This window comes from Eubalaena glacialis, chromosome 10 (assembly GCF_028564815.1).
Source record: "Eubalaena glacialis isolate mEubGla1 chromosome 10, mEubGla1.1.hap2.+ XY, whole genome shotgun sequence".
Classification (NCBI taxonomy): Eukaryota; Metazoa; Chordata; class Mammalia; order Artiodactyla; family Balaenidae; genus Eubalaena; species Eubalaena glacialis.
The window spans coordinates 110685904-110709917 of record NC_083725.1 but is presented as its reverse complement, the minus strand read 5'-3'; the positions used below and the strand labels follow the sequence as shown (position 1 = coordinate 110709917).

The window sequence follows — 24014 nt, the reverse complement described above, 5'->3', positions numbered from 1 at the left end:
CGATGGCTGTTGGTTTCCTCTTTAAAGGCGAGGGGGAGATATATTTCAAAGCACCAGTTTAAACTATTTCTTTTTTATTTTTCACTAACAAAGAAGCCGTCAGGGTTTGCAAATCTACAAATAGATAATTTTCCATTTTTATTCTTATAGATAATTTTCCATTTTTATTCTTTCCATTTTTATTCTTAATGAGAAGCATACAGTGCTTTTTAACATTACCACCTCTGGTGATCTGAATGTTAGTTTGGTGAGTTAAAGACAAATAAATTTGACCTAAGTGAGCTCCTCAAATGACATCCCTGTTCCTAGTCCAATTTCTTAAATAGAAAATCAGGTAGGATTTGCATAATTCGGTAGGCAATTACTGTTTACAGGACTGTTCTAGGTTCCAGGGGAAAACCTAAGATAGTAAGACTTAGTCTCTGTCTTCAAGGAGCTTACAGTCTAGGAAGAGTCACACATTCAGCCCTCATATGAGCTTGTCCATACAGGAGGGTTTCTTCCTTGGCAGCAGAGGTCAGGGCAGTGAAAGACGAAGGACCTGCAGGTGGGAAACGTGGAAGTATTCGGTTCTGGGAAAGGAAACAAAAGGAGGCAATTTGGAAAAGTGATATAAATAGAAGGAGGCACACATGTTTCTCAGAACCTCAGAGAAAAACTTCATGGTAGAGATGGCTTTCATTTGAATCTTCACGTGGAAGCAGGAAAAGAAAACTGGGGCATTCCAACCTGGGGCAGGGGTGTGGGGCAGGGCGGAGAAGCATGAAGTAAGGCAAAGGGGAAAATGTGCCTGATATGGTAGGTGGAGAAAGGAGCTCCTTTACTGAGGATCTAAGGTGTGCCTTTCCGGGTGTGCGTGGATAAAGTAGGATACTTGGTAGTAATAAAGAGAATGAACATAATCACACTACTCTATATAAAATAGATAATCAACAAGGACCTACTGTAGAGCACAGGGAACTCTCCTCAATATTCTGTAATAACCTATATGGGAAAAGAACCTGAAAAAGAATGAATATATGTATATGTATAACTGAATCACTTTGCTGTACACTGGAAACTAACACAATATTGTAAATCAGCTCTACTCCAATATTTATGAAAATTAAACTAAAAAAAGGAAGAGAAATAAAACTGCAAAGGTTGGTTGGGGCTAGTTTGCTTTGAATGTCAGGCTGGAGAGGCTGCACATTCATCTGTAGGCAACAGGCAAGTCATCGAAGTTTTGAACATGGTGGATTGAAGGGAGAATGCAAGGCAGAGGGAGGTGTGACCACGCATGAGGTGAGGTTCCAAGCTTCTCACGCACGCTCCATTGTCCCATCAGATATTGTCTACAAAATACATATTTGAAGCTAAAATTATTAATAATTTGAAGATGACAACTGCAGAGCATTAAACCCCAAGGATGGGGCCCTTCTGAGCATGGGTCCCCACGTGACTACACTAGATGCATGTCTGTGAAGCAGGCTCTGGAGTGGCCTTTAAGAATATTGTTTCAATAGAATGGAGGTGGAAATAGTTGAGGCTATGGTGCAGTAGACTGATGATAGGATGGGAGATGATATAGATGATAACTGTAAGGGTAGAAGGAGGGATACTCGTAGAGCATAAGGGTCTATTAAGGTGGGAGAAAGCCATTTGAGAGTTTTGGGGAAAGGATGGGTAAATTAAGCATGCTTGTGGACACATGGGGTAAGAGCAAGTAAGAGAAGGTATGAAGGATGGGACTAATTGCTACAGTAAAGATCTCACAAGAGTAAGTAGAGATTGGATCAACGGTATAGATGGAGCGGGTGGGAAAAGAAGAGGGCAAGGTCCGAGCTAGGAAGGCAGAAGGCAGCATGAATTTATATGGTGTGGCTGAGGTGACATTAACATCAGGTGGCTCCAATCTTAGTAAAGAAGATGATGTCATCCGCGGAGAGTGCAGATACCTCAGTGGGGCTGAGGACTCAAGAGAAGCTCGGGAAATTCTTGGGAAATTGATGGATGGAAATGAGTCAGGAGTCTTAGAGCACAGGTTTCAATCATGCTGTTAATCAGCGGCGTGGCTTTAGGCTGATCACTTCATCTCTATGAACCTGTTTATTCCTCGATAAAATTAGATATTTACAAGATAACACATAGTTATACAGTGCTCAGTATTCTAAGTACTTTACATCTGTTCACTTAATTCTCACAGCAATCCCATAACGAGAAAGAGAGGAATAGAGAGGCTAAGTGACTTGTCCGAGCCATCCGGGCACTGGGGGGAGAGCTGGGGTTTGAACCCGTGCATCTAGCTCTAGGGAATGTACTTATCACCTCTGAGCCATGGTGTCTTGGGTACCTTAACACTTAGTGATCTCTTAAGTCTTAAAAGGTGCTGACATCCCATGTGTCCATAAAACTAACTTTTTTAGATAGACTGGTAGCTTCTTCACTCTTCTTGTAATCCTCGCAGGAAAGGCTTGCAATGGCCGCAAGGTGGCAGCATTAACTCAGAGATACCTGGCCTTGAACTAACCCCGAAGTCAGAATTGACCCCTTTCTTCCCCTTTATTTTTCTAAAACCCCAAAGTATACCTATTTGAAGGTGAAGTCACAGCTTGATCTTGTGAGGAGCCCAACGGTGAAGGAGCCACAGAAGTCAAAGCAGAAGTATCCCCATAGGAATTAAGAGCCTTTGGGAGGGAAGAGGAAGAAGATAAATTCAGGAGCACGAGGAAGTGATGAGTTATCCGTTTAGTAAGCAGCGGATTCTAGGTCTCTCACTCGTCAAGAGCCAGTACTATTCCATTTTACCATGTTAATAGTCTTCATTTTAAGCAGTTTAATTTTTTTAGAATATTAAACGCAGATAAAGGAGAGTACTAAATTATTTTATAGAGTCAGATGTTTTGGCTAGATTGTCTCAGTTGTTAGATGTTGGACCTACAAGGTGAAGTTTTCTCTTCCTCTCTCTTTCCTTTCTCCCCCTTCCCCTTCCCTCTTCTCTTCCCTTTTCCTTCTTTTCCTTCTTGTTCTTCTTCCTCATCCCCTTCCTTCCTCCTCCTCCTTCTTCTTGCTATTCTTCTTCCCCTTCCCCTTCCCCTTCCCCTTCTTCTTCTTCGTCGTCGTCGTCTTCGTCTTCTTCTTCTTCTCTCTCTGTTTAATCTCTCTCCCTTTTTCTCTCCCTCTTTCTCTCTCCATCCTCCCTTTGGTTGTTGTAGTGATCAAATAAAATAACAATGAGGAAAGTCTAGTCTTCAGGTTGGATGTGTGGGTCAGAAGATTAGATCCTACAAAATTTGAAGAGTGGTGCAAACACATCCTTGGCCTCTTAACACCTAGCTTGCCGCTTACTTGGCCACTTCTTATTTTATCAAGAAAATTTAAATTTATTCTAACAGAAATTTTTTTATAAAAGGAGAAGAAAAAAATGTAAATAAGCTTCACTTTTGTAGCTGACTCTATTGGAACATGCATTTGTGAGTCCCTGTGGGAAGCAGGACCCTTTTCTGGATTCTGAGAGCAGCCCTGTTCTTCTACACTGATTCCCAAAAGGAGCAGTAGAGCACAGTGTAAAACTATGTAGACTTTAAGTCAGACAGACTTGAGCATCTCCTTACTTCCTGGAATGACAAGCTGCTCCAAGTTCATGTGTTGTATCCCTTGCTCTAGTCTTGGAATCAGTCAGTTCTCCAAGGAGTTCTGGTTCCTTTTATTGGAGATTATTATTAGAAACCAAGATTAGGGTGTTAGGTATATACTGAAGTTTTCACAACTGTAAAACTGGAAAGATAATATCAATACATTTCTCGTAGAGTTGGGTGAACAGTAAGTGAAAAAACACACTCATATAGTACTTAGCAAGGGCCTGAAACCTAGGAAGCATCCAATATGTGATCATTCAGTAGGGGCTGGAATAGAAGACTGCTTCCTGTAAGCTCCATGCTAAAGCTCATCTAAAATCAAGTTGATTGGAAAAAAATTTCGTGAAACTGTTTTGATCCATAAAAGTCCTTGTAACTTGAGGTTCCTTAGAGCTGGATTTAGGCAAATGGAAATTCTGATGAAGTCTATCATCTATATTTAAAATTAGAAATTTTAATTCTAATTTTAAATAAAGATGAAATTAAAATGAAAATTTCTCCCCGTTTAGTCTTAGAGAAAGTGCCAAATCCCAAATTCTCACAGGACGTCTTCTATAGGCTGAGTGGGGATGGTTGGACCCTGCAGCTCCTTTGAAGGCATTTTTGATGGAACTTGATCACCAATCATTTTAGCCCTTGCCTGAAGGCCTGGAGCTCCCTCTGGGCCTTTAAGCCTTTCCACATCACAATAATGTTTCATTGCCTCAGGAAAGTGGTGTTTTGATTACTCGTTTCCATGTTACTGAGCTCTGGATTGGGGTTGAGTCCCTCCAGAGGCTCCCACATCTACATAGATGCTAGCTTCTGGCTGATCCCAGGTCTCTCATACAGTTTGGTACCACTCAAGCTCTGAAACAAGCTGCGACCACAGCTGAACTGCTTTTACACTTACTTTGTAGCCTCAGGAAATCTTTTACGCTTTGAAATCTGAGGTCTTCTGAGACTGAACAGCTTTTCTTTTCTTTTGCAGGCTTCCCAAACCCCCGTAGTTGAAGGCAGTTCTGAATTAAGGTCTCAGAATTCCCAAGGAACTAGGTATGTTTTCCCTGACTTTTTTTTTTTCAACATTCTTCGTACTGTGGGTAACAATGATGGGTTTTTTTAGGAGAAAGGGGCTCAGAAGTAGGTATAAAAAAAGGACTCAATTCCATTTTTCCCACTTTCCTCTGCCACATGAAAAACTGAGACAATGAACCTCTCCTAGGTAATTTTTGGGTCATCTTTTCTTAAACAGAAACTGACATAGTCATTTCTAGGTAGAATGCTGCTGCCAGCTGGTGTTAATAAAATCTGGGACTCAAGTTCATATGATTGACCGATAGTTTTTTAAAATATTTTTTTGTTGAGTTACAATGTTGTGCTAGTTTCTGGTATACAGCAAAGTGATTCAGTTATATATACATATATTATATATAATATATATATAATATATGTATATATAATATATAAATATATATGACCTTGTCATTTATCTATTTTATATATAGATGAAATATTTTATATTTTGTATCTGTTAATCCCAAACTCCTAATTTATCCCTCCCCCACCTCCTTTCCCCTTTGGTAACCGTAAGTTTGTTTTCTATTGATTGACGGATAGTTTAATGAAAAGATAAATTAGTTTGTATTGAGCACCCACCATAGACCACACAGTGGCTAGATTTTCTCATATTTTATCCTCCTTAATCCTTTACTGTCTCTTTTTTCTTGGAATTTAGTCTTAGGGTTTTCCGTTGAGAATCTTCTTTTGGAAATCCCGCAGTGGGATGTGATGGCTGAGGGTGATTCTTCAAACACCTTTAGAAACAATTTTGATAACACTTTTATTTTCAGATTATCTGTCTTGGTGGTTTCTACTTTTATAATCCCTTAATCCTTGAAGTTTTAATGGTTTTCAGTTTTCAACACACTTTCTTATTTGTTATTTATTTATTTATTTATTTAGTCAGTTCACACGGCTTGTGGGATCTTAATTCCCTGACCAGGGATCGAACCCGGGCCCTCGGCAGTAAAAGTGCAGAGTCTTAACCACTGGACCGCCAGGGAATTCCCTCATATCTGTTATTTATTAAATAAAGCAGTTGATCACAGGCTACCTTTAAATATTTTTTTTAAATGTCTTTACTTTTTCAAGGCTCCTTGTGATATTTATTTTAGGCCTATGCAGAAAAGCTTGGCCTTTGTAGGACTTTGGTGGGAGGGAACACAGCAGCAGTGGCCAGCAATAGGATTTAGATTCAGGCCTTCATGGATGGTGCCGGGCAAAGCAAGGCTTTCCTCTCTCTGCCCTGACTCCAAATTCTCTTTGCTGCTCTGGATCCAGACACATTTATTAATAGTGACACAATGCATAATAGGAAGGGTTGTCCATCAAGAGAACATAGAAATACTTCGAATGTTAATTGATAATATATGAAGATGGCAGTCTGGGGCAATTCAATATAGGGAGTGCGTGATAACTGTTAGAAATCAGACCTACAGCTTAGGTACATATAATTGGGTGGTCAGTATTAACCAAGAAAATTGATTCAATAAGCATTTGAGAAGGTGTTTTGGAATAGAATTCAGAATCCACACTAAGTCAGCTGCCTTTCATTTTTGGAGTTTTTCTGCGTCGTTTACCCTACCTCGTGTTGGGGAAGAGGTTGGTTTATGAAATAGGAAGGTGAGTATCTCTTGAGTTGAAGGACCACAGTACTTGGGAAGCAGTTTTCCCTTCCTAGACTACCCCACCAATGAGTAGCAATATTTGGCTGGAGCGCTAGATCTTGAACTAACTGCTTTATCTCACCAAGTCTCAGTTTCTTCATATATATACATCTATACATGAATATGGGTCTGTAATATATACGTATGCTGTAAAATATATAATACACGTAACTCATGGAATTGTGATTTAATAAACTGTGAACACAAACAGAGTTTTATAATCTCTAGAACAGTGGTTCTCCACCAGGGATGACCCTGTGGACGTTTGGGACATTTGGCAGTATCTGGAGACATTGTTGTTTGTCACAGCTGGGGAAGGGACTATGTTCCTGGCATCTAGTGGATAGAGGCCAGGGATACTGCTAAAGCTCCTGCAATGCACTGGACAGCCTTTCCCCTGCCTCACCCCCGCCTGCAACCAAAGAAGTGTCCAGCCCATGATGTTTTTTTAAAATTTTTTAAAAAATGATATTCTTGTCTGCTTACATTCTTTTTATTTATGTATATATGTATGTATGTATGGCTGTGTTGGATCTTCGTTTCTGTGCGAGGGCTTTCTCTAGTTGCGGCAAGCGGGGGCCACTCTTCATCGCGGTGCGCGGGCCTCTCACTACCGCGGCCTCTCGTGGCCGAGCACAGGCTCCAGACGCGCAGGCTCAGTAATTGTGGCTCACGGGCCGAGTTGCTCCACGGCATGTGGGATCTTCCCAGACCAGGGCTCGAACCCGTGTCCCCTGCATTGGCAGGCAGATTCTCAACCACTGCGCCACCAGGGAAGCCCCATGATGTTTTTTTTTAATTAGTTTTTATTGGAGTATAGTTGATTTACAATGTTGTGTTAGTTTCTGCTGTACAGCAAAGTGAATCAGTTATACATATACATATATCTACTCTTTTTTAGGTTCTTTTCTCATATAGGTCATTACAGAGTATTGAATAGAGTTCCCTGTTATACAGTTGGTCCTTATTTAGTTATCTATTTTATATATAGTAGCATGTATATGTCAATCCCAATCTCCCAATTTATCCCTCCCCCTCCCTGTTTCCCCCTTGGTAACCGTAAGTTTGCTTTCTACATTTGTGACTCTAATTCTGTTTTGTAAAGAAGTTCATTTGTACCATTTTTAAAGATTCCACGTAGAAGCGACACCATGTGATATTTGTCTTTTTCTGTCTGACTTTCTTCACTCAGTATGACAAGCTCTAGGTCCATCTGTGTTGCTGCAAATGGCATTATTTCATTCTTTTTTTAATCCAGCACATAATGGTAATGGTGATGAGGTTGATAGATCCTGCTCTGGAGCTTTGTACAGATATTGCAGTTAAGAGGCCCCAGGTTCCTAATATGTAATATCAGGAAACTGCCTGTCATAGATGATAGGATATTGTGTCTGCTAAATTACAGAGTACACACACATGACAAAAGTCGAAAGGAAAAAAAGAAAAATGAAGGACTGGCTAAATGTAATGAAAGTGCTGCTGGTTGGAAAGTTAATGGACACATTACTGAATGGAAATCTGTCAATAAGCAAAAGAAGGATAAAAATATAAAATTCTAGGAATTTATCTTAAGGAAAAAGAAAGGGGCATGAGAGGACATCTACAAGGGTATTCCCTGGAGCACTGTTCATAAAGGTGGAAAAGGGAAACCAGGACTGGAGTTTTATCATGGTTCCTGACCAATAGCATTTCCAAACTGGCTGAGCCAGTCTTGTGATACCAGCTGCGACACTCGTGTGTGTAATCGTCATCCGAACATGACAGGCTGGGCTGTCTCCTTTTGTGGTATAAAAAAGGCTCCTTACCCAATCTGATCACTGCAGTTGCAGATTAACCAAGGTCAAGCAGAGCTGAAGCCTTTTCTCCCTTAAATCCCTTCTTCTTCCCTTTCTCTCCTTCCTTCACATCTTTTCTCTCTTCCTCTGTCTGAGCCTGTTGCCACCCATTCTGCCACCAGGGACAGGACAAACCTATAAGCACATCAGACTGAGGGAAAACAATAGGAGAGAGAGACAGGTCACTAGAATTAGGACACAAGTCTTTCTCCAGGCCTGCCCATCCCCAGTCTCACTGTTAGTTCTGAATATTTTTTATACCACGAGTCTTAGCTAACATGTTGGCAGAAAAGGTGGACCCAGCTAGACAAGAGAACAAGAAGCTGTTTGTTGTGGGGTTAGTTAGCATGAAAAATGTTTAAACACTTTGCTATTGATGTTCTAATTAATTCACCAAATATTTAGGTACGTGATCAAGGGGTCCTGGTAGGCTGGGTGGTCGCTCAACTAACTGTGTGAATCACTCAAATCTCAAGTGCTTTGGGAGAGCAGAGAAGGGAGAACTTAATTGTAATCAGGATCAATAACAAAGACTTCTGATAGGACGTGGAGAGGTATAATCTCAATTTAAATATAGAAATATAAAATACAATTGAATTACTGTTGAGGGATAAACTTATAAAGACATTAAAATTGTAGTTAAGAGCTTTGGATTTGATATCAGAGAGACCAAGGTTTTAATTCCACTTTCAAGACTTACCAGTTATGTGACTTTAGGCCATATTTTCCCCTTCTGCTCTTCTTCTCTTTTTTCTTCTCCTTCTTCCTCTTCTTCCTCCTCCCCCTCCCTCCTCCTACACCCCCTCCTTCTTCTTCATCTTATTATTATTACTATTATTTCATAATAATAGCTCTCCAGTCTTCATCTAAAAGCTACTAGATTTTAGGAGCAGATAGTAGCCAGAAAAAAGAGACCAAGTATAAAATATACTGACAACTGGAAATAATCTAAGTAAAAAGCAAAATGCTCTATTTGCATATTTTATATCATGGAGCATTGTTGCAAAAGGTGAACATTTTGAAATGAGTATTATCATATATACTCCTCGGGTGTATTTTGCACAGTTTACACATTTATACAGTTTCTCCTTGTGTAAAATGAGGAAAATAATATGATCAACCCCAAAGAGTTGGTTTGAGGATTAAATAAGTTAACTTCAAGTAAAGCTCTTGGAGCAGTGCCTGGCATACAGTAAGCTCTTACTGTGCTTAATACCATATAATTCTATTGGCATACAAAATATCAGGAAATCTCTGTAGAGGCTGTACTCTTAGGGGTGGAATAAAAAAACAATGAATGAGGGATTTATACTTTTTACTTCATAATATTCTCTTTTTGATTTTTTAAAAACTGAATAAACAAAATCTTAAAAGCTAGGCTACCAGACATATCATATTTTGTTTCATATGATGTAAACAGGTAGAATAATCCAAGCTCTGAGTGTATGGACATTGGGTTCAGAAGTATAAAGATGTGAATTAAACTCTGACCCCTACTAATTAGGTTATTCTCGTCAATATTAAGTTCCCAAGAAAGTAGGCATAATAGTACTTATCTCACAGGATTAATGCTGTAATGTAATAGAAGGGTCTAGCAGGTGCCTTACACAGAGTACTTGCTCAATATATATTAGTTTTCTATTTTTATATCATCCCTCTATACTTTCATCTGTTTCACTGGCTCCTCTTCTTTAATTGCCAGACTAAATTGAAGTTAACCTCAGTGGAGAATAGCACAGAAGCAATGGAGTTCATCCTCTTGGGATTAACAGATGACCCCAACCTCCAGGTTCCCCTCCTCCTGGTATTTTTGTTCATCTACCTCATCACTTTGGTTGGGAATGTGGGGGATGATGCTGGTCATCTACTCAGACTCCCACTTCCACACTCCAATGTACTTCTTCCTTAGCAACCTCTCCTTTGTCGATCCGGGTTACTCATCAGCCGTAGCTCCCAAGACGGTGGCTGCACTGCACTCAGGAAACAAACTCATCTCCCACAATGGATGTGCTGCTCAGTCCTTCTTCTTTGTGGGTTTTGCCACTGTCGAGTGCTACCTCCTGGCCTCCATGGCCTGTGACCGCCATGCAGTGCTGTGTAGGCCCCTTCATTACACCACCACCATGACAGCAGGTGTGTGTGCCCTCCTGACGATGGGCTCCTGTGTCTGTGGCTTCCTCAATGCCTGCATCCACACAGCAGACACCTTCAGACTCTCCTTCTGTGGTTCAAATGAGATGAATCACTTTTTCTGCGAAGTCCCTCCACTCCTGGCTCTCTCGTGCCCCAACACATGCATGAGCAAGCTGGTGGTCTTCTTTGTCGTGGGCTTCAATGTCTTTTTCACCCTCCTGGTCATCCTCATCTCTTACTTCTTCATATACATTGCCGTTTGACGGAGGCATTCTGCGGAAGGAAGGAAGAAAGCCTTCTCCACCTGTGCGTCCCATCTCACGGCCATCTCCATTTTCTATGGAACAATCATCTTCATATACTTACGGCCCAGCTCCACCCACTCCGTGGACATGGACAAAATAGCATCTGTGTTTTACACGGTGGTGATTCCCATGCTGAACCCCTTGATCTACAGTCTTAGGAACAAAGAAGTGAAACACGCTCTCTGGAAAACACTCAACAAACTTAATTCCCAGTCTTTAAGTGTGAATAGGAAGTAGGCAGGTAACTAAGGGGTGAACCTTCCCCCCAGACCTAGATGCCACCTCAACTTTTGAGGTTTGGCAGATTTCAGTTCTTTCTTCTCCAAGAACAGTGGTTACTTCTGCTGTTAGGAAAAGTGGTAAAAAAGCAGCCCTTTGAAATGTCTCAGTCAGAAAAATAACCTTATATTTAGTGAACAACACCCTGGGATGTTTAAAATCCTTCCGGCCTTAGTTTCCTGACACGGTTTAAAGCAGAAGATCAAAGCATTAACTGAATGAACTGACTTTCCCTCTCCCTATTTTAATTGGAAGAAATTTTCCATTTGTTATTAAAGTGTGGTGTAAGGACTACATCTTCATTGAATAATAGTTGTCAACTGGAAGGCACAGCCTTATGCTTTTCGTTTCTTTGATCCGTGAGTTTGAAAGTTAAAGTGTCTAATGCTGACAAAGGATGTTTCAATATTTTTAATAACGTCTCAGAGAAGGTTGTAATTGAAAGGACAAGGCACTGGACCAAGAGTCAGGTGACCCAGTATGAAATCCTTCTAACCCCGATGCTTCTGCGCCCACTCTCATTCCCATCCTTACTCATAGGTTGTGTACATTTGTATTCTCCATCTCCTTCTGTTAAAGTGTTAGGACAACTTTGGTAGAAAACAATAAGCCACCTTGTGTATGTATGTTTCAGTAGAAAAATTGTTTAAACTTTAACCTGAATAAGTATATCTCTTTTTAGAGTTCCTGCACTCTGTTCTATGCTTTTGGCCTTGGTCTAACATAATAACCAAAACTTACAGAAGGTTTAAAGAAAAAATAATTTTTTCCAAGGGCCTTGAGAAGGGATATTTGTCTTCTGAATTAAATGCTTGCATTTCTCGGCATCCTTAAGTTTGGTGAATCTATTATGAATTCACACAATAGATTTTTGTGCCCTCATTGCTTCTGTTTTTTCAATAATTCAGTTCACCTCTGGATCCCTGTTCTATTCAGATGTTCTGTAATTAGATGCAGCAAAAATTAAAAAGCCTGTGTTAATGTACTTCTTAAGATGGGAGTGGCCTGATGATGCACAGCACAAGTGTACCTTCAGGTCTTGTTTCGTGAGCTAAATGGTGTGAGCGGATGTGTGTGGGCGGGAAGGGAGCGGTGATTAATTTCACTTCTCACATATCAACTGCTTGATGTTTATAGCTACGATTAGTCTAAGCTGCCACATATTTCATGATTTCAAGATCTCAAAAAAAATTTTTTTTTTTATCGTAAATGTGAAAACCAGATATCTTGGTGGGCTAAATCAGGGAGCTTAGAAGGTCATATTAGTTTCGAGATGATCAAACTCCATTACGCACAGGGCAGCCTTGGTCTGAAGAGGGTTGATCATGGGTCTTGTGGAGAGGGAAGCAGAGAGGGACATTAGGCTGATCTGTAGGAAAAACTTTCTCAAGCACATGGTCACCATCACCTAAAGGGATTGGGAGCTTCTTCTGGACCCAAGGCCTTGACAACCTAGACTTGCCTCATCCATCCTCCCACCTCCCTGCCTTAGCAATGAGGATTTTCCAGTAACACACAGAAGAACAACCTTGAATGGCCAGGATCCACTTCACCAAGGAGTCCTTCTCAGTGACTTATAGAAGTTACAGAGCTCAAGGTACCCAGATTTGGAGATGAGTCTGGGAAGCATCTATCCGAGCATTGAGTGTGTTCCACTCAGAGCTCAGCTTCTTTTCCTACTTGATAGATATCATTCACTTCTTTTCCTCTTCTTCCTGCTCCTCTTTTCCCTTCTCCTCTTCCTCTTTTTCTTCCTTTTTTTCCTCAACCTCTTTCCATCTTCAGCCCAAGCAAGAACTTCCCTCACCACTAAGCAGTTAGATCCCTATGAAAAATTAAAGTCTATAGTTTTTATATTAAAACTGTTACAGTACCTAGTAAGGTGTGTTTCTGGGCATGTTTCTTTCTGCCTCTATATCCCAGTTTAGGCAGAAAAGTATGTCTATCTTCTAAGAGTTAAAGGCCTAATGGCTACATATTACGTTTTCTATTGAAGTCATCTCAAACTAGCACTACAGTTGACTGCAAATGGGTATGAAGGTCCTAGTTCTAGTACCAAGAGCTGGATGAAGATTCTTACCCTTCTTATCAGTTGTGTGACCTTGAGAAAGTCATTTGATCTCTTTGAACCCAACATACAGGATAAACTGTGAAGACACCATGAAATAAAGTATGCAAACATGCCCGTCATAATGCATGCATGTTTTATACAGCTGAGAGTCCTGCAATAGCTCTCACTTATCTGTTCCTGTACTTCCCACTTTTGGCTCCTGAGCTCCCCTACTCTGTCCACCCCATCCACGTCCAAGCCTTTATGTCCATTCATTGTTTAATTTCCTGTCCTCCAACCTCCCAGTCCTACAGCAGACACATTTCAATCTGACATCATGTGGGTATTCATTTACATAAGCTACTCAGAAGGAGATGTCTTGTTGCCAGTAAGACATCAATTTACAGAATACAAATTACCATGGGGAACTTTTCACGTCCCCATGGGAAATCTCTCAAGTGGAGACAAAATGCTCATTTGGTTTTTAACAACACCCACCCTCTCCCTGCATGAATGTCCTCAGGAAGGAAAGACACTGTGAGTAAGACCTGAAGCTGAAGTTAGCACAGTAAAGGCACAGGAAGACTTCCTTCCTGAAATGTCCAAAAACAGAATGTGAAAACACATATATAAGGACAATTATTTACATCAGGGTAGATTATCCTTTTGAAAAAGGATTCATGATTGAATTATTTTAAATAGGATTCTCCTTTTGTGCATGAGATAATTTGTTTAGCTTTTATGTATATGGAAAGAAAAATTAAAATATTAAGAGTCCTGGACGATTGAAGCTAACATTACAGAGTCATAGACTCTTTAGCCACGAAAGAGTCTTTAAAAATAATCTATACCAGTTCTCTCATTTTACAGTTGAAAACCCTGATTCCCACAGTTTAACTTGCTTAACCTCCCAAGAACCAAATCTTCCTTGACTCTTATTCATCCTTTACTTTCTATAAAGTTCTTGATGTATCGAAAGACATTTTTACTTTCATTTGTTCACTAGGAGACAGATTTTTGTGCTTCAGTTTTGCAGTTGAAGACATCAACTCTTTGCAAAGCTTACTTGCCTAGCAGTAACAAGAGGAGCCAGATTTGAACATAAGTCTTGATTTCCTGCCCAATTCTCTGAGAAAAAAAAGTAGCCTTGTATTTCAGTAAATTTCAATAGATGACTTATTTGATGTATAAATCATTTAAAGACAGTCTTTCATGATATGTCCCTGCTGTGTGGAAAGGCATGCTGGAGAATACAAACACATTTAAGAATATAAGATATGATTCCTACTTCAACAAAGCAAATCCTCCTGCATATATGGTGACCGATGTAATGCACTTTGAGATTCATGACTCAGTGTTCAACAACTTTGTTGGCAGGAATTTCTCCTATATTCTATGAAATATGCATCGATCAGGGCATATCAGTCTTGATAGTTGGAATTGGCTCTTTGAATGCTGCATCCCACGGGGATAGCCAAGCCCCAGCCAATACTTACTGGGCACAAGCTGCAGGAAAGGCATGGTGTGAGGTCTGTGAAGGAACCAGTAATAGACTACATTGTTCCTGCTTCAGGAGAAGCTTGCAAATAGTGCAGTGGAACAAGGCACATACTTCAAGATAGATGACCACTCAAGGCATTTGTGGTTATTGTCAAGTGAGTAGTATAGAAAATAATATTTAGAACTCTTCAGAGGTGAGAAAGAATCCTGTGGGTGGAAAAAGCTCCCTGGAGGAGGTGGAACTTGAGCCAGAATCTGAAGAGATGATACAGAGAGTCCAGAATTCCAAGACAGGAGACTTGGATTCTAGTCAAAACTCTACCACTTACTGGTTCTGAGATTGGCATAAGCCACTTAGCTTTGAGCCAATTTCCTCCTCATCAAAGTGGAGATAAAAGCACCAGCCACGCCTTCCTCAAGGGTGTTATGAGGGTCAAATGAGATAATGGGCAGGAAAGCATTTTAAAAATTGCCACCCTTGTTCTAAGGACATTATTGCTGCTGGGAATTCTATTATAAGCAGAGCTGAATGGGGGAGTTCCTGACCTATAGGGACCCATCTGAACTCAGGTGTGGAGATGGGATTGCATATGGCAGGATCTTCTGTTGGCAGGAACTTGTAAGAAAATAAACTATTCAGATTAGAAGTAGGTAAATCACCAACTCTTCAGTCTATTACTTCTAGTCAATTAAGACTCCTTCCCATCAAACTGGATGAAGAGCCTGGGCTTATGGGAACAACTGTGTCCCCACAGAGAAATCATGCTTTTACAGAGAGACTTCTGTAGGATACCACCACTCAGCTATGCAGATCCAAGCCCTAGAGTCCTACCTCCTGTTCATAGCATGGGATTTCTCAGTGCTTGGTCTGTGATTATTTCACAAGCAAGGTATGTGTGTGTGTTAGTTGAGGGGGGCGGGGATGGATAAGATTACTGTAGTGTATTTAATCAGCAAAAAGTTAGTGTGCGTGTGTTTGTATAAAATGTGTTTGTTTTAAACTTTCTACAAATCAGTGAGAAAAAATCAGACAACCCAAGAGAAAAATACAAAATTTAATTATCCAGTCTATTGTTCATGTTAATTTGGTTTATCTCTGGTTTGAGGTAAAGATGAACAAGGCTGATGTGAACATTTTTGTCATGTATGTCAGTGCACATATGCCTTCAGTTCTCTAGAGTGTATCTATTTTAAAGTGTAATTGCTGAATCATAGGCTATATACAGTTTCAACTTTACTAAATAAAATGTGCTATTTTCCAAAGTGATTGTGCCAATTTATACTCCCATCAACAGTGTGTGAATTCCCACTGCCAACACGTGGTATAACTGGGGTTTTAAATTATGCCAATTTGGAGAGAGGTCAGTGTTTTCTTATTGTTGTCTTAATTTGCATTTCCTTGATTACTGATGAAACTAAACACATGTGTTTCTTTTTTTTTCAAATCTTTCAGCCATTTTTCTATTGTTGTGTAAAAAGAAAGCAAACCACAAACAGATACAAATGTATGGGAGTGGATGTACAGAGGCTGCTGCTCTATTCTTGACTTGGGTGGTGGATATATTGGAGTTTGCTATTATTAAACTAAAACTAGATGTTTTATGCACTTAAAAATATACATGCCTGTCTCACAGTAAAAATGTTAAAAAAGGTAAGTCGAACATAGCTCCCCAAATCAAAGCGTTTATGTACATTTCTGTTATGTACTTTTCTGTATAAGACATATTTCACAGTAGAAATGTTAAAAAAGATATATCAAACAGAGCTCCTATATTCAAGCAGTTTATAGTATAAACTAAAGTGAGGACAATATCTACATATAAGTAACTTTAATTCTATGTGGAAAATTATAAACAACTACAAGAGCTACACATAAAATGCTATGGTATTTGTTTTTCTCTTTCTGACTATACGGAATCTAAAAAAAAAAAAAAGGTTATGAAGAACTGAGGGGCAGGACGGGAATAAAGATGCAGACCTACTAGAGAATGGACTTGAGGACACGGGGAGGGGGAAGGGTAAGCTGGGACAAAGTGAGAGAGTGGCATGGACATATATACACTACCAAATGTAAAATAGAAAGCTAGTGGGAAGGAGCCGCATAGCACAGGGAGATCAGCTCGATGCTTGGTGACCACCTAGAGGGGTGAGATAGGGAGGGTGGGAGGGAGGGAGACGCAAGAGGGAAGAGATATGTGGATATATGTATATGTATAGCTGATTCACTTTGTTATAAAGCAGAAACTAACACACCATTGTAAAGCAATTATACTCCAAAAAAGATGTTAAAAAAAAAAATGCTATGGTAGAATAAAGGAAGGATAGATGCCAGAGTGGGGACTTGAAGAACATAACATTTGTTCTAGACAAGAGAGAGATACAGTGAAATGGGAAGGACGGTATGCAGATGTATTCAGCAAACAGTATTCTGTTTGTCTGGAATGTAATATTCATGAAGAGAAATAATAGAAAATAAGTTTGGAATGCTGTAAGTTGGTGCCCAACTGTAGAGGTTATTCTCTTTCAGATTAAGATTTCCAAGTTTATACTATAGATTCTAACTCCACTAAAGAAAGTTTAGATATTGTGCAGATGTCAGAGCTAAAGGCAAAATCCCAACTATTGTAGGAAAACATTTAAAACAGGTTTGCTTATGCATCTGTGTTAAAGCAAAGCTTTTGTTTGCTTTAGGCAAATTGTTCAGCATTTTATGTGTGAGCACATATCCACCTAAAAAGTTATTCCAGCACCTGTTGGAACAGACATTGGTCATTTTTTCTTGATGTATCCAGAATCCATTTTCCCTCTTAAAAATGTTCTGACTTTCTTGGAGAGTGATCTCTTAATTATTGGGTTGATGGAGGAAGAATTCCCTGTGCCCACTCAAGTTTATGGAAACTGAGGCAAGGAGAGTCTTTCCTTCCCTGTCCCCCTAGAGAAAGAACCCTGAATTGTAATGCATAGAGGTATAGAGAGGCAAGCATGAGTCCTAAGCTCAGCCAATAACAAGTTCTCATTTCCCCCAATTTAAATCTGAAGCAAGTGATGCAAGGGCAGCATGTAGGCTTGGAAGCATTTGCCCCATTAGTGGGATTCTCATTGGGCCATTCTAGCCAGGACATGGTTTCTTGGCTGCTGACTTCTGTTCCTTAGCCTCTGAAATGCCCTTGGTTCCTACCTTTGGTCCAGTTTCCCTTTGATTCTGTGAATGTCTTGATATTCTTTCAATCACCCCCATTTTTTCCTTTATATTAGCCTGAGTTGGTCTCTGTAAAAAAACATAACTGATATATCTAGCATGTGAAAGACACTCCTCCAGGGACTGTACAGTGAACAAGAGACAAGCTCCCAGCCTCAAGAAATTGAAAAATAAGGCTTCCCTGGTGGCGCAGTGGTTAAGAATCTGCCTGCCAATGCAGGGGACACGGGTTCGAGCCCTGGTCTGGGAAGATCCCACAAGCCGCGGGGCAACTAAGCCTGTGAGCCACAACTACTGAGACTGCACGTCTGGAGCCTGTGCTCCGCAACGGAGAGGCCGCGACAGTGAGAGGCCCGCGCACCGCGATGAAGAGTGGCCCCCACTCGCCGCAACTGGAGAAAGCCCTCGCACAGAAACGAAGACCCAACACAGCCAAAAATAGATAAATAAATTTATTAAAAAAAAAAAAGAAATTGAAAAATAGAGTAGAAATGTAAAATGTTAAAAGAATAGGGGAAAAAACCCTCAATAATATGAATCCATAAATACTTCAACTGGCATTTCAGTAGGAAAATGAATAATGCAGAGAAAGCATTGCCACAAAATTTAACTTACTTCAGAAAGCTAAGTAATTACCAAATCATCCATTTTTTTTTTTTTTTTTTTAATTTATTTATTTATTTATTTATGGCTGTGTTGGGTCTTCGTTTCTGTGCGAGGGCTTTCTCTAGTTGCGGCAAGCGGGGGCCACTCTTCATCGCGGTGCGCGGGCCTCTCACTATCGCGGCCTCTCTTGTTGCGGAGCACAGGCTCAAGACGCGCAGGCTCAGTAACTGTGGCTCACGGGCCCAGCTGCTCTGCAGCATGTGGGATCTTCCCAGACCAGGGCTCGAACCCGTGTCCCCTGCATTGGCAGGCAGACTCTCAACCACTGTGCCACCAGGGAAGCCCCAAATCATCCATTTTTTAACCAATTTTTCGTGCTGACAATGTTGATTAAGATCTGGAGTTATCGGTACATAGGAATAAAAGAGACCACCGTTGCATGTTTAAGACAAGGAAGTTGAGGCCCAGGGAGGGGAAGTGGTCTCACGTCCAGAAAGTGGCAGAGCCAGATCTTGTGACATATTCCATCACTGCAGATGCCACACACACCACAGTGCTCCTGGCTGGTGGCCGCAACCCACTCTATGCTTGAGAACACCCACTTTTGCTTCTCCCGGGATGTTTCTGGTAGAATCACCCTTTGTTCTTATAAACACATTACTGGTTCCCTCCTCAGATAATGTCACTTTATACCTGCATGACACATGGGCCTGGCTAGAGCTGGACAGAAAGTCATATCCAAGAGCCAACCTGTGCCTTTCAAGTTAATTGTAGCATCTTCTCTTTGGGTCCCTAGTTGGCTACTCTTCACATTTCCTCTCTTCAATTCCAAGCACCCCTTATGTCAATAATAGTAAATATATATATATATATATATATATTTATTTATTTATGCATATATACATTCTTTTTTTATATTTTTTTCCATTTTGGTTTATCCCAGGAGATTGGATATAGTTCCCTGTGCTATACAGTAGGACCTTGTTGTTTATCCATTCTAAATGCAATAGTTTGCGTCTACCAACCCCAAACTCCCACTCCATCCCTCCCCCTCCCCCCTCCCCCTTGGCAACAGGTCTGTTTTCTGTGTCTGTGAGTCTGTTTCTGTTTTGTAGATAGGTTCATTTGTGCCATATTTTAGATTCCACATATAAGTGATATATGGTACTTGTCTTTCTGTTTCTCACCTATTTTACTTAGTATCATAAACTCTAGTTACAACCATGTTGCTGCAAATGGCATTATTTCGTTCATTTTCATGGCTGAGTAGTATTCCATTGTATATATGTACCACATCTTCTTTATCCATTCCTCTGTCAATGGACATTTAGGTTGTTTCCATGTCTTGGCTATTGTGAATAGTGCTGCTATGAACATAGGGGTGCATGTATCTTTTTGAATTAGAGTTTTGTCCAGATATATGCCCAGGAGTGGGATTTCTGGATCATATGGTAACTCTATTTTTAGTTTTCTGAGGAACCTCCATGCTGTTTTCTATAGTGGCTGCACCAGCTTATATTCCCACCAACAGTGTAGGAGGGTTCCCTTTTCTCCACACCCTCTCGAGCATTTGTTATTTGTAGAGTTTTAGTGATGGCCATTCTGACCGGTGTGAGGGGGTACCTCATTGTAGTTTTGATTTGCATTTCTCTAATTGGACTTCATATTTGAACTCCCTCCAGGAATTGCCTTCAGCTGAAGGGAGCCACCTCACTCAAGGTAACCCACATCCAAGACTGGTCAGTGAGGGATACAAAGGCCTGGCCCCTTATCTCCTTGAGACAGTTCCTGAGGGCCATCCCAGCCCCAGAGATCCCCAAGGGATTCGCTGAGGCCTTTGTTGCAACTGCATCACACTCCAACTTTTCGCTCTGGTCCCGCTGCCATCTCTCCCTCACAGGTGCTGTTCCTAAGAGCATTCCGCAGGGAGCCACCTGCATGCAAACCTCAGTCTCAGAGCCCATTTCCCAGCAAATATGATCTAAGAAGTCTCCTCACACACTCTAAATTCTATGATAGTTTCTGAGGGTCGAATAATATTGTTTTACATTCCTCAGGATCGTGATTTCTGTTGCCAACAATCGCAGAGATAGAATCCTAAATCTCCAGACTTGTTTTCTGAAGAAAGCAGAAAATAGTAGCCCTGAGCCCTACTATATAGTGCACACAATATTCATACACCCTACAGATGTAAAGAGGCTTAGAGACCACCCCCCCTTCCTTAAATATTTTCTGAGGGTTTTCTGTGTGCTAAAAGCTCTGCTGAACAATTTTATTTCTCACAATTACTCTATTAGCATTTACTTTATTATCCTAGTTTTATTTTTTATTTATTTTATTTATTTTTATTTATTTTTTAATTGAAGTATAGTTGATTTACACTGTTACAATGTTAATTTCTGCTATACAGCAAAGTGATTCAGTTATGCATATATACACTCTTTTTCATATTCTTTTCCATTACGGTTTATCATAGGATATTGAATATAGTTCTCTGGGCTGTACGGCAGGACCCTGTTGTTTATTCATTCTACATATGATAGTTTCCATCTGCTGACTCCAAACTCCCACTCCATCCCTAGTTTTATAATTGATAAAACCAAGGCTTAGAGCTGTGGAGTAACTTCCCGAAGGACGAAAAGGTGGAGAAGTGTCACCATATTCTACTAAATGGTAAGTGGTTTGAGGACAGGCACTCTGTCATCTTTACTTTTGAATCCCTAGCACCTAACTTAGTACCTGGCACATAGCAGGTGTTCAATGCATCTTCCTTTATTTTTATTTTTTTAATTTTTAATTTTATATTGGAGTATAACTGATTAACAATGTTGTATTAGTTTCAGGTGTACAGCAAAGTGATTCAGTTATACATATACATGTATCTATTCTTTTTCAGATTCTTTTCCCATTTAGGTTGTTACAGAATATTGAGCAGAGTTCCCTGTGCTATACAGTAGGTCCTTGTTAGTTATCTATTTTAAATACAGCAGTGTGTACATGTCCATCCCAAACTCCCTAACTATCCCTCCCCCACACCCTTCCCCACAGTAACCGTAAGTTTGTTCTCTAAGTTCACGAGTCTGTTTCTGTTTTGTATGTAAGTTCATGTGTATCATCATTTAAAAAAAATTTTTTTAGAGAAATATCGTATGATATCGCTTATATGCGGAATCTAAATCAATGCATCTTCCTGAAAGGATTAATGATTAAACCTTCAAGGAAAGGGAATTATAATTTTATTGATCACTTTTATCATGCCAGATATGTTTTCTATATTTTAATGTATAGTACCTCTTTAAAATTCACAGTACATCTGTGAGAGGTGAATTAATTTTTTTCATTTTCCAGATGGTGAAACTGAGGTTCAGATACACAGGTGCTAAGGGGTAGAACCAGGATTCTAATCCACTCTGTTTGTTGGCTCTCCATGCCTTCTACTCTATCTTGACCCTCCCACCATCTCCTGTTTCTCAGATGAGGAAGCTGAGGCACAAACTCTGTAAGTGGCTCTACCCCAGTCATATTGCTAGAGAATGGTCCCAGATTTTCGGTCTCCCACTCCTCAACATCAATAGGTCTCCCGCTCGGCACGCTCAGAATCCGTAGGACTCCAGCTGCCTTTTCCAAATGGGGTCGGCAAAATGTCGTTCTCGCTTAGATGGCAAAACTCCTCACCAAATATAAAACTGAAAATGTAGGCCACTTGCCCATGTGATTGTATTTCATAACTCAGAGCTAAAAATAGCTCTCAGCTTGCTTGGCCTGTTTATAACATATTAAAACCTCATATTCAAATTCACTCGCCTCTTGGATTAATGTCAAGATTATGACTTTCCAGGTTTCTTTCTCTTCCCATCTCTATCTCACCCAGCAGGGAGTGGATTATCCTTGTCCATGTTATTTTCCACATGAATTACTAAGTGCTTATTTTCAAAGAGGAATTTTGTGACCTTATTGTCTTTGCTGTACCTGCAGAATCCATTTTGGAAGGCAGGAGAGAGGTGGTTAAAGGCACAGGCTCCAGGGCTGGAGGGGGGTCAAGGCTGTGTATTCTTTCTTCTTTTTAATTTAATTTTTATTTTATATTGGAGTATAGTTGATTTACAATGTTGTGTTTCAGGTGTACAGCCCAGTAATTCAGCCATATATATATATATATATATATATATATATATATATATATATATATATATATATATGCCCATTCTTTTTCAGATTCTCTTCCCATATAGGTTATTACAGAATATTGAGTAGAGTTCCCTGTGCTATACAGTAGGTCCTTGTTGATTATCTATTTTATATATAGTAGTGTGTATATGTTAATCCCAAAACCCTAATTTATCTCTCTCTCCCACATTTCCCCTTTGGGAACCATAAGTGTGTTTTTGAAGTTTGTGAGTCTGTTTCTGTTTTATAAATAAGTTCATTTGTATCATTTTTTTTTTTTTTAGATTCCACATATAAGTGATATCATGTGATATTTGTCTTTCTCAATATCATGTGATATTTGACTTCACTTAGTATGATAATCTCTAGGTCTATCCATGTTGCTGTAAATGACATTATTTCATTCTTTTTTATGGCTGAGTAATATTCCATTGTATATATGTACCACATCTTCTTTATCCATTCATCTGTTGATGGACATTTAGGTTGCTTCCATGTCTTGGCTATTCTAAACAGTGCTGCAATGGACATTGTGGTGCATGTATCCTTTCGAATTATGGTTTTCTTCAGAGAAAGTCTATGTATTCTTGAGCCAGGCATGAAACCTTTGTCTTAGTTTCCTTGTCATTGAAATGGAGACAAAATAATACCTCCTATTTCCTGGGACTGTTGTGAGGATTAAACAACAACAAAAAATTCATGGTCAGTGTTTAGCTCGATTCCCAACACATACCACACAACACACACACACACACACACACACACAGAGTGCACAAATAGAACTTCTGAAAACAAAAATCAACAAAACAAAAAATCACCACCACTTAGCATGACCAACTTGTTCCAGTTTGCCTGGGACTTTCCAGCTTTAGTACTGAAAGACTCCAGTCTTGGGAAACCTCTCAGTCCTGGGAAAATTGGAACAGTTGGTTGCTCAATTCCCCGTCAATGAAACAAACAAAATGTTCTGAGTTATTCATTTATTCATGAAGCTTTTATTGATAACTAAAACATTTCAGACATTTGGATGGTATTGGAAAGGTAAGCATGACCAAAAAATGAGTCCTTACAAAATGCTCAGCATAATGAGAGAGAATCATGAATTATACATGGCAAATTATATACAGTCCTTCTGAAAGTTGGCATGAAATGTTCAAAGAGTATAACTCTGAAATGCGTTGCTCCTGGGGTACACTTTGTGTGAATTTCATGGATTGCACACTTCTGTCTAATAGGGAATTTTTTTTCTCCAGATACTAATGCTGTCGGGGAGTTAATAGGTTTACACAGGAAAAAGCATTTCCACGAGGAGGTAAGTTAAACAGCTTTCTTTACTGCAGTACTTCTCAGCATTTTTAACAGGCTAGTGAGCATTTGAATCTCTAGGATGGGGGTGTTTTAAGTATTGTTTCCAAACTTTAAGAATTTTGACAACACAGAATTATTTTTAGGGTTTATGGAATGATACCAGCGTTCCACGGGGCTTTGACAAAAAGAAAATCTAGGTGTTATCTGACATTGGACATACAAAACTAGGACTAGGGAGAAAAGCACCAAACCCCAGCTCCTCATAAATAGAGCAGCTGTGCTTCAGTCATAATAGTTTGAGCTGTGG

The 24014-nt window shown here is 39.9% G+C and overlaps 1 protein-coding gene and 1 non-coding gene across 2 annotated transcripts; one reads left to right on the top strand and one right to left on the bottom strand.

Moving 5' to 3' along the window:
• The first annotated feature begins 1787 nt into the window (after window positions 1–1787).
• On the top strand, window positions 1788–10835 carry LOC133099947 (olfactory receptor 5B21-like). The gene is given in 3 exon segments (XM_061203775.1): window positions 1788–2009; window positions 9863–10006; window positions 10008–10835. Coding segments are annotated over 3 exon segments (1194 nt in total).
• Window positions 5590–5662, bottom strand: TRNAK-UUU (transfer RNA lysine (anticodon UUU)). Its single transcript has one exon. It is a non-coding gene; the product is annotated as a tRNA-Lys (tRNA).
• Window positions 10836–24014: the final 13179 nt, after the last annotated feature.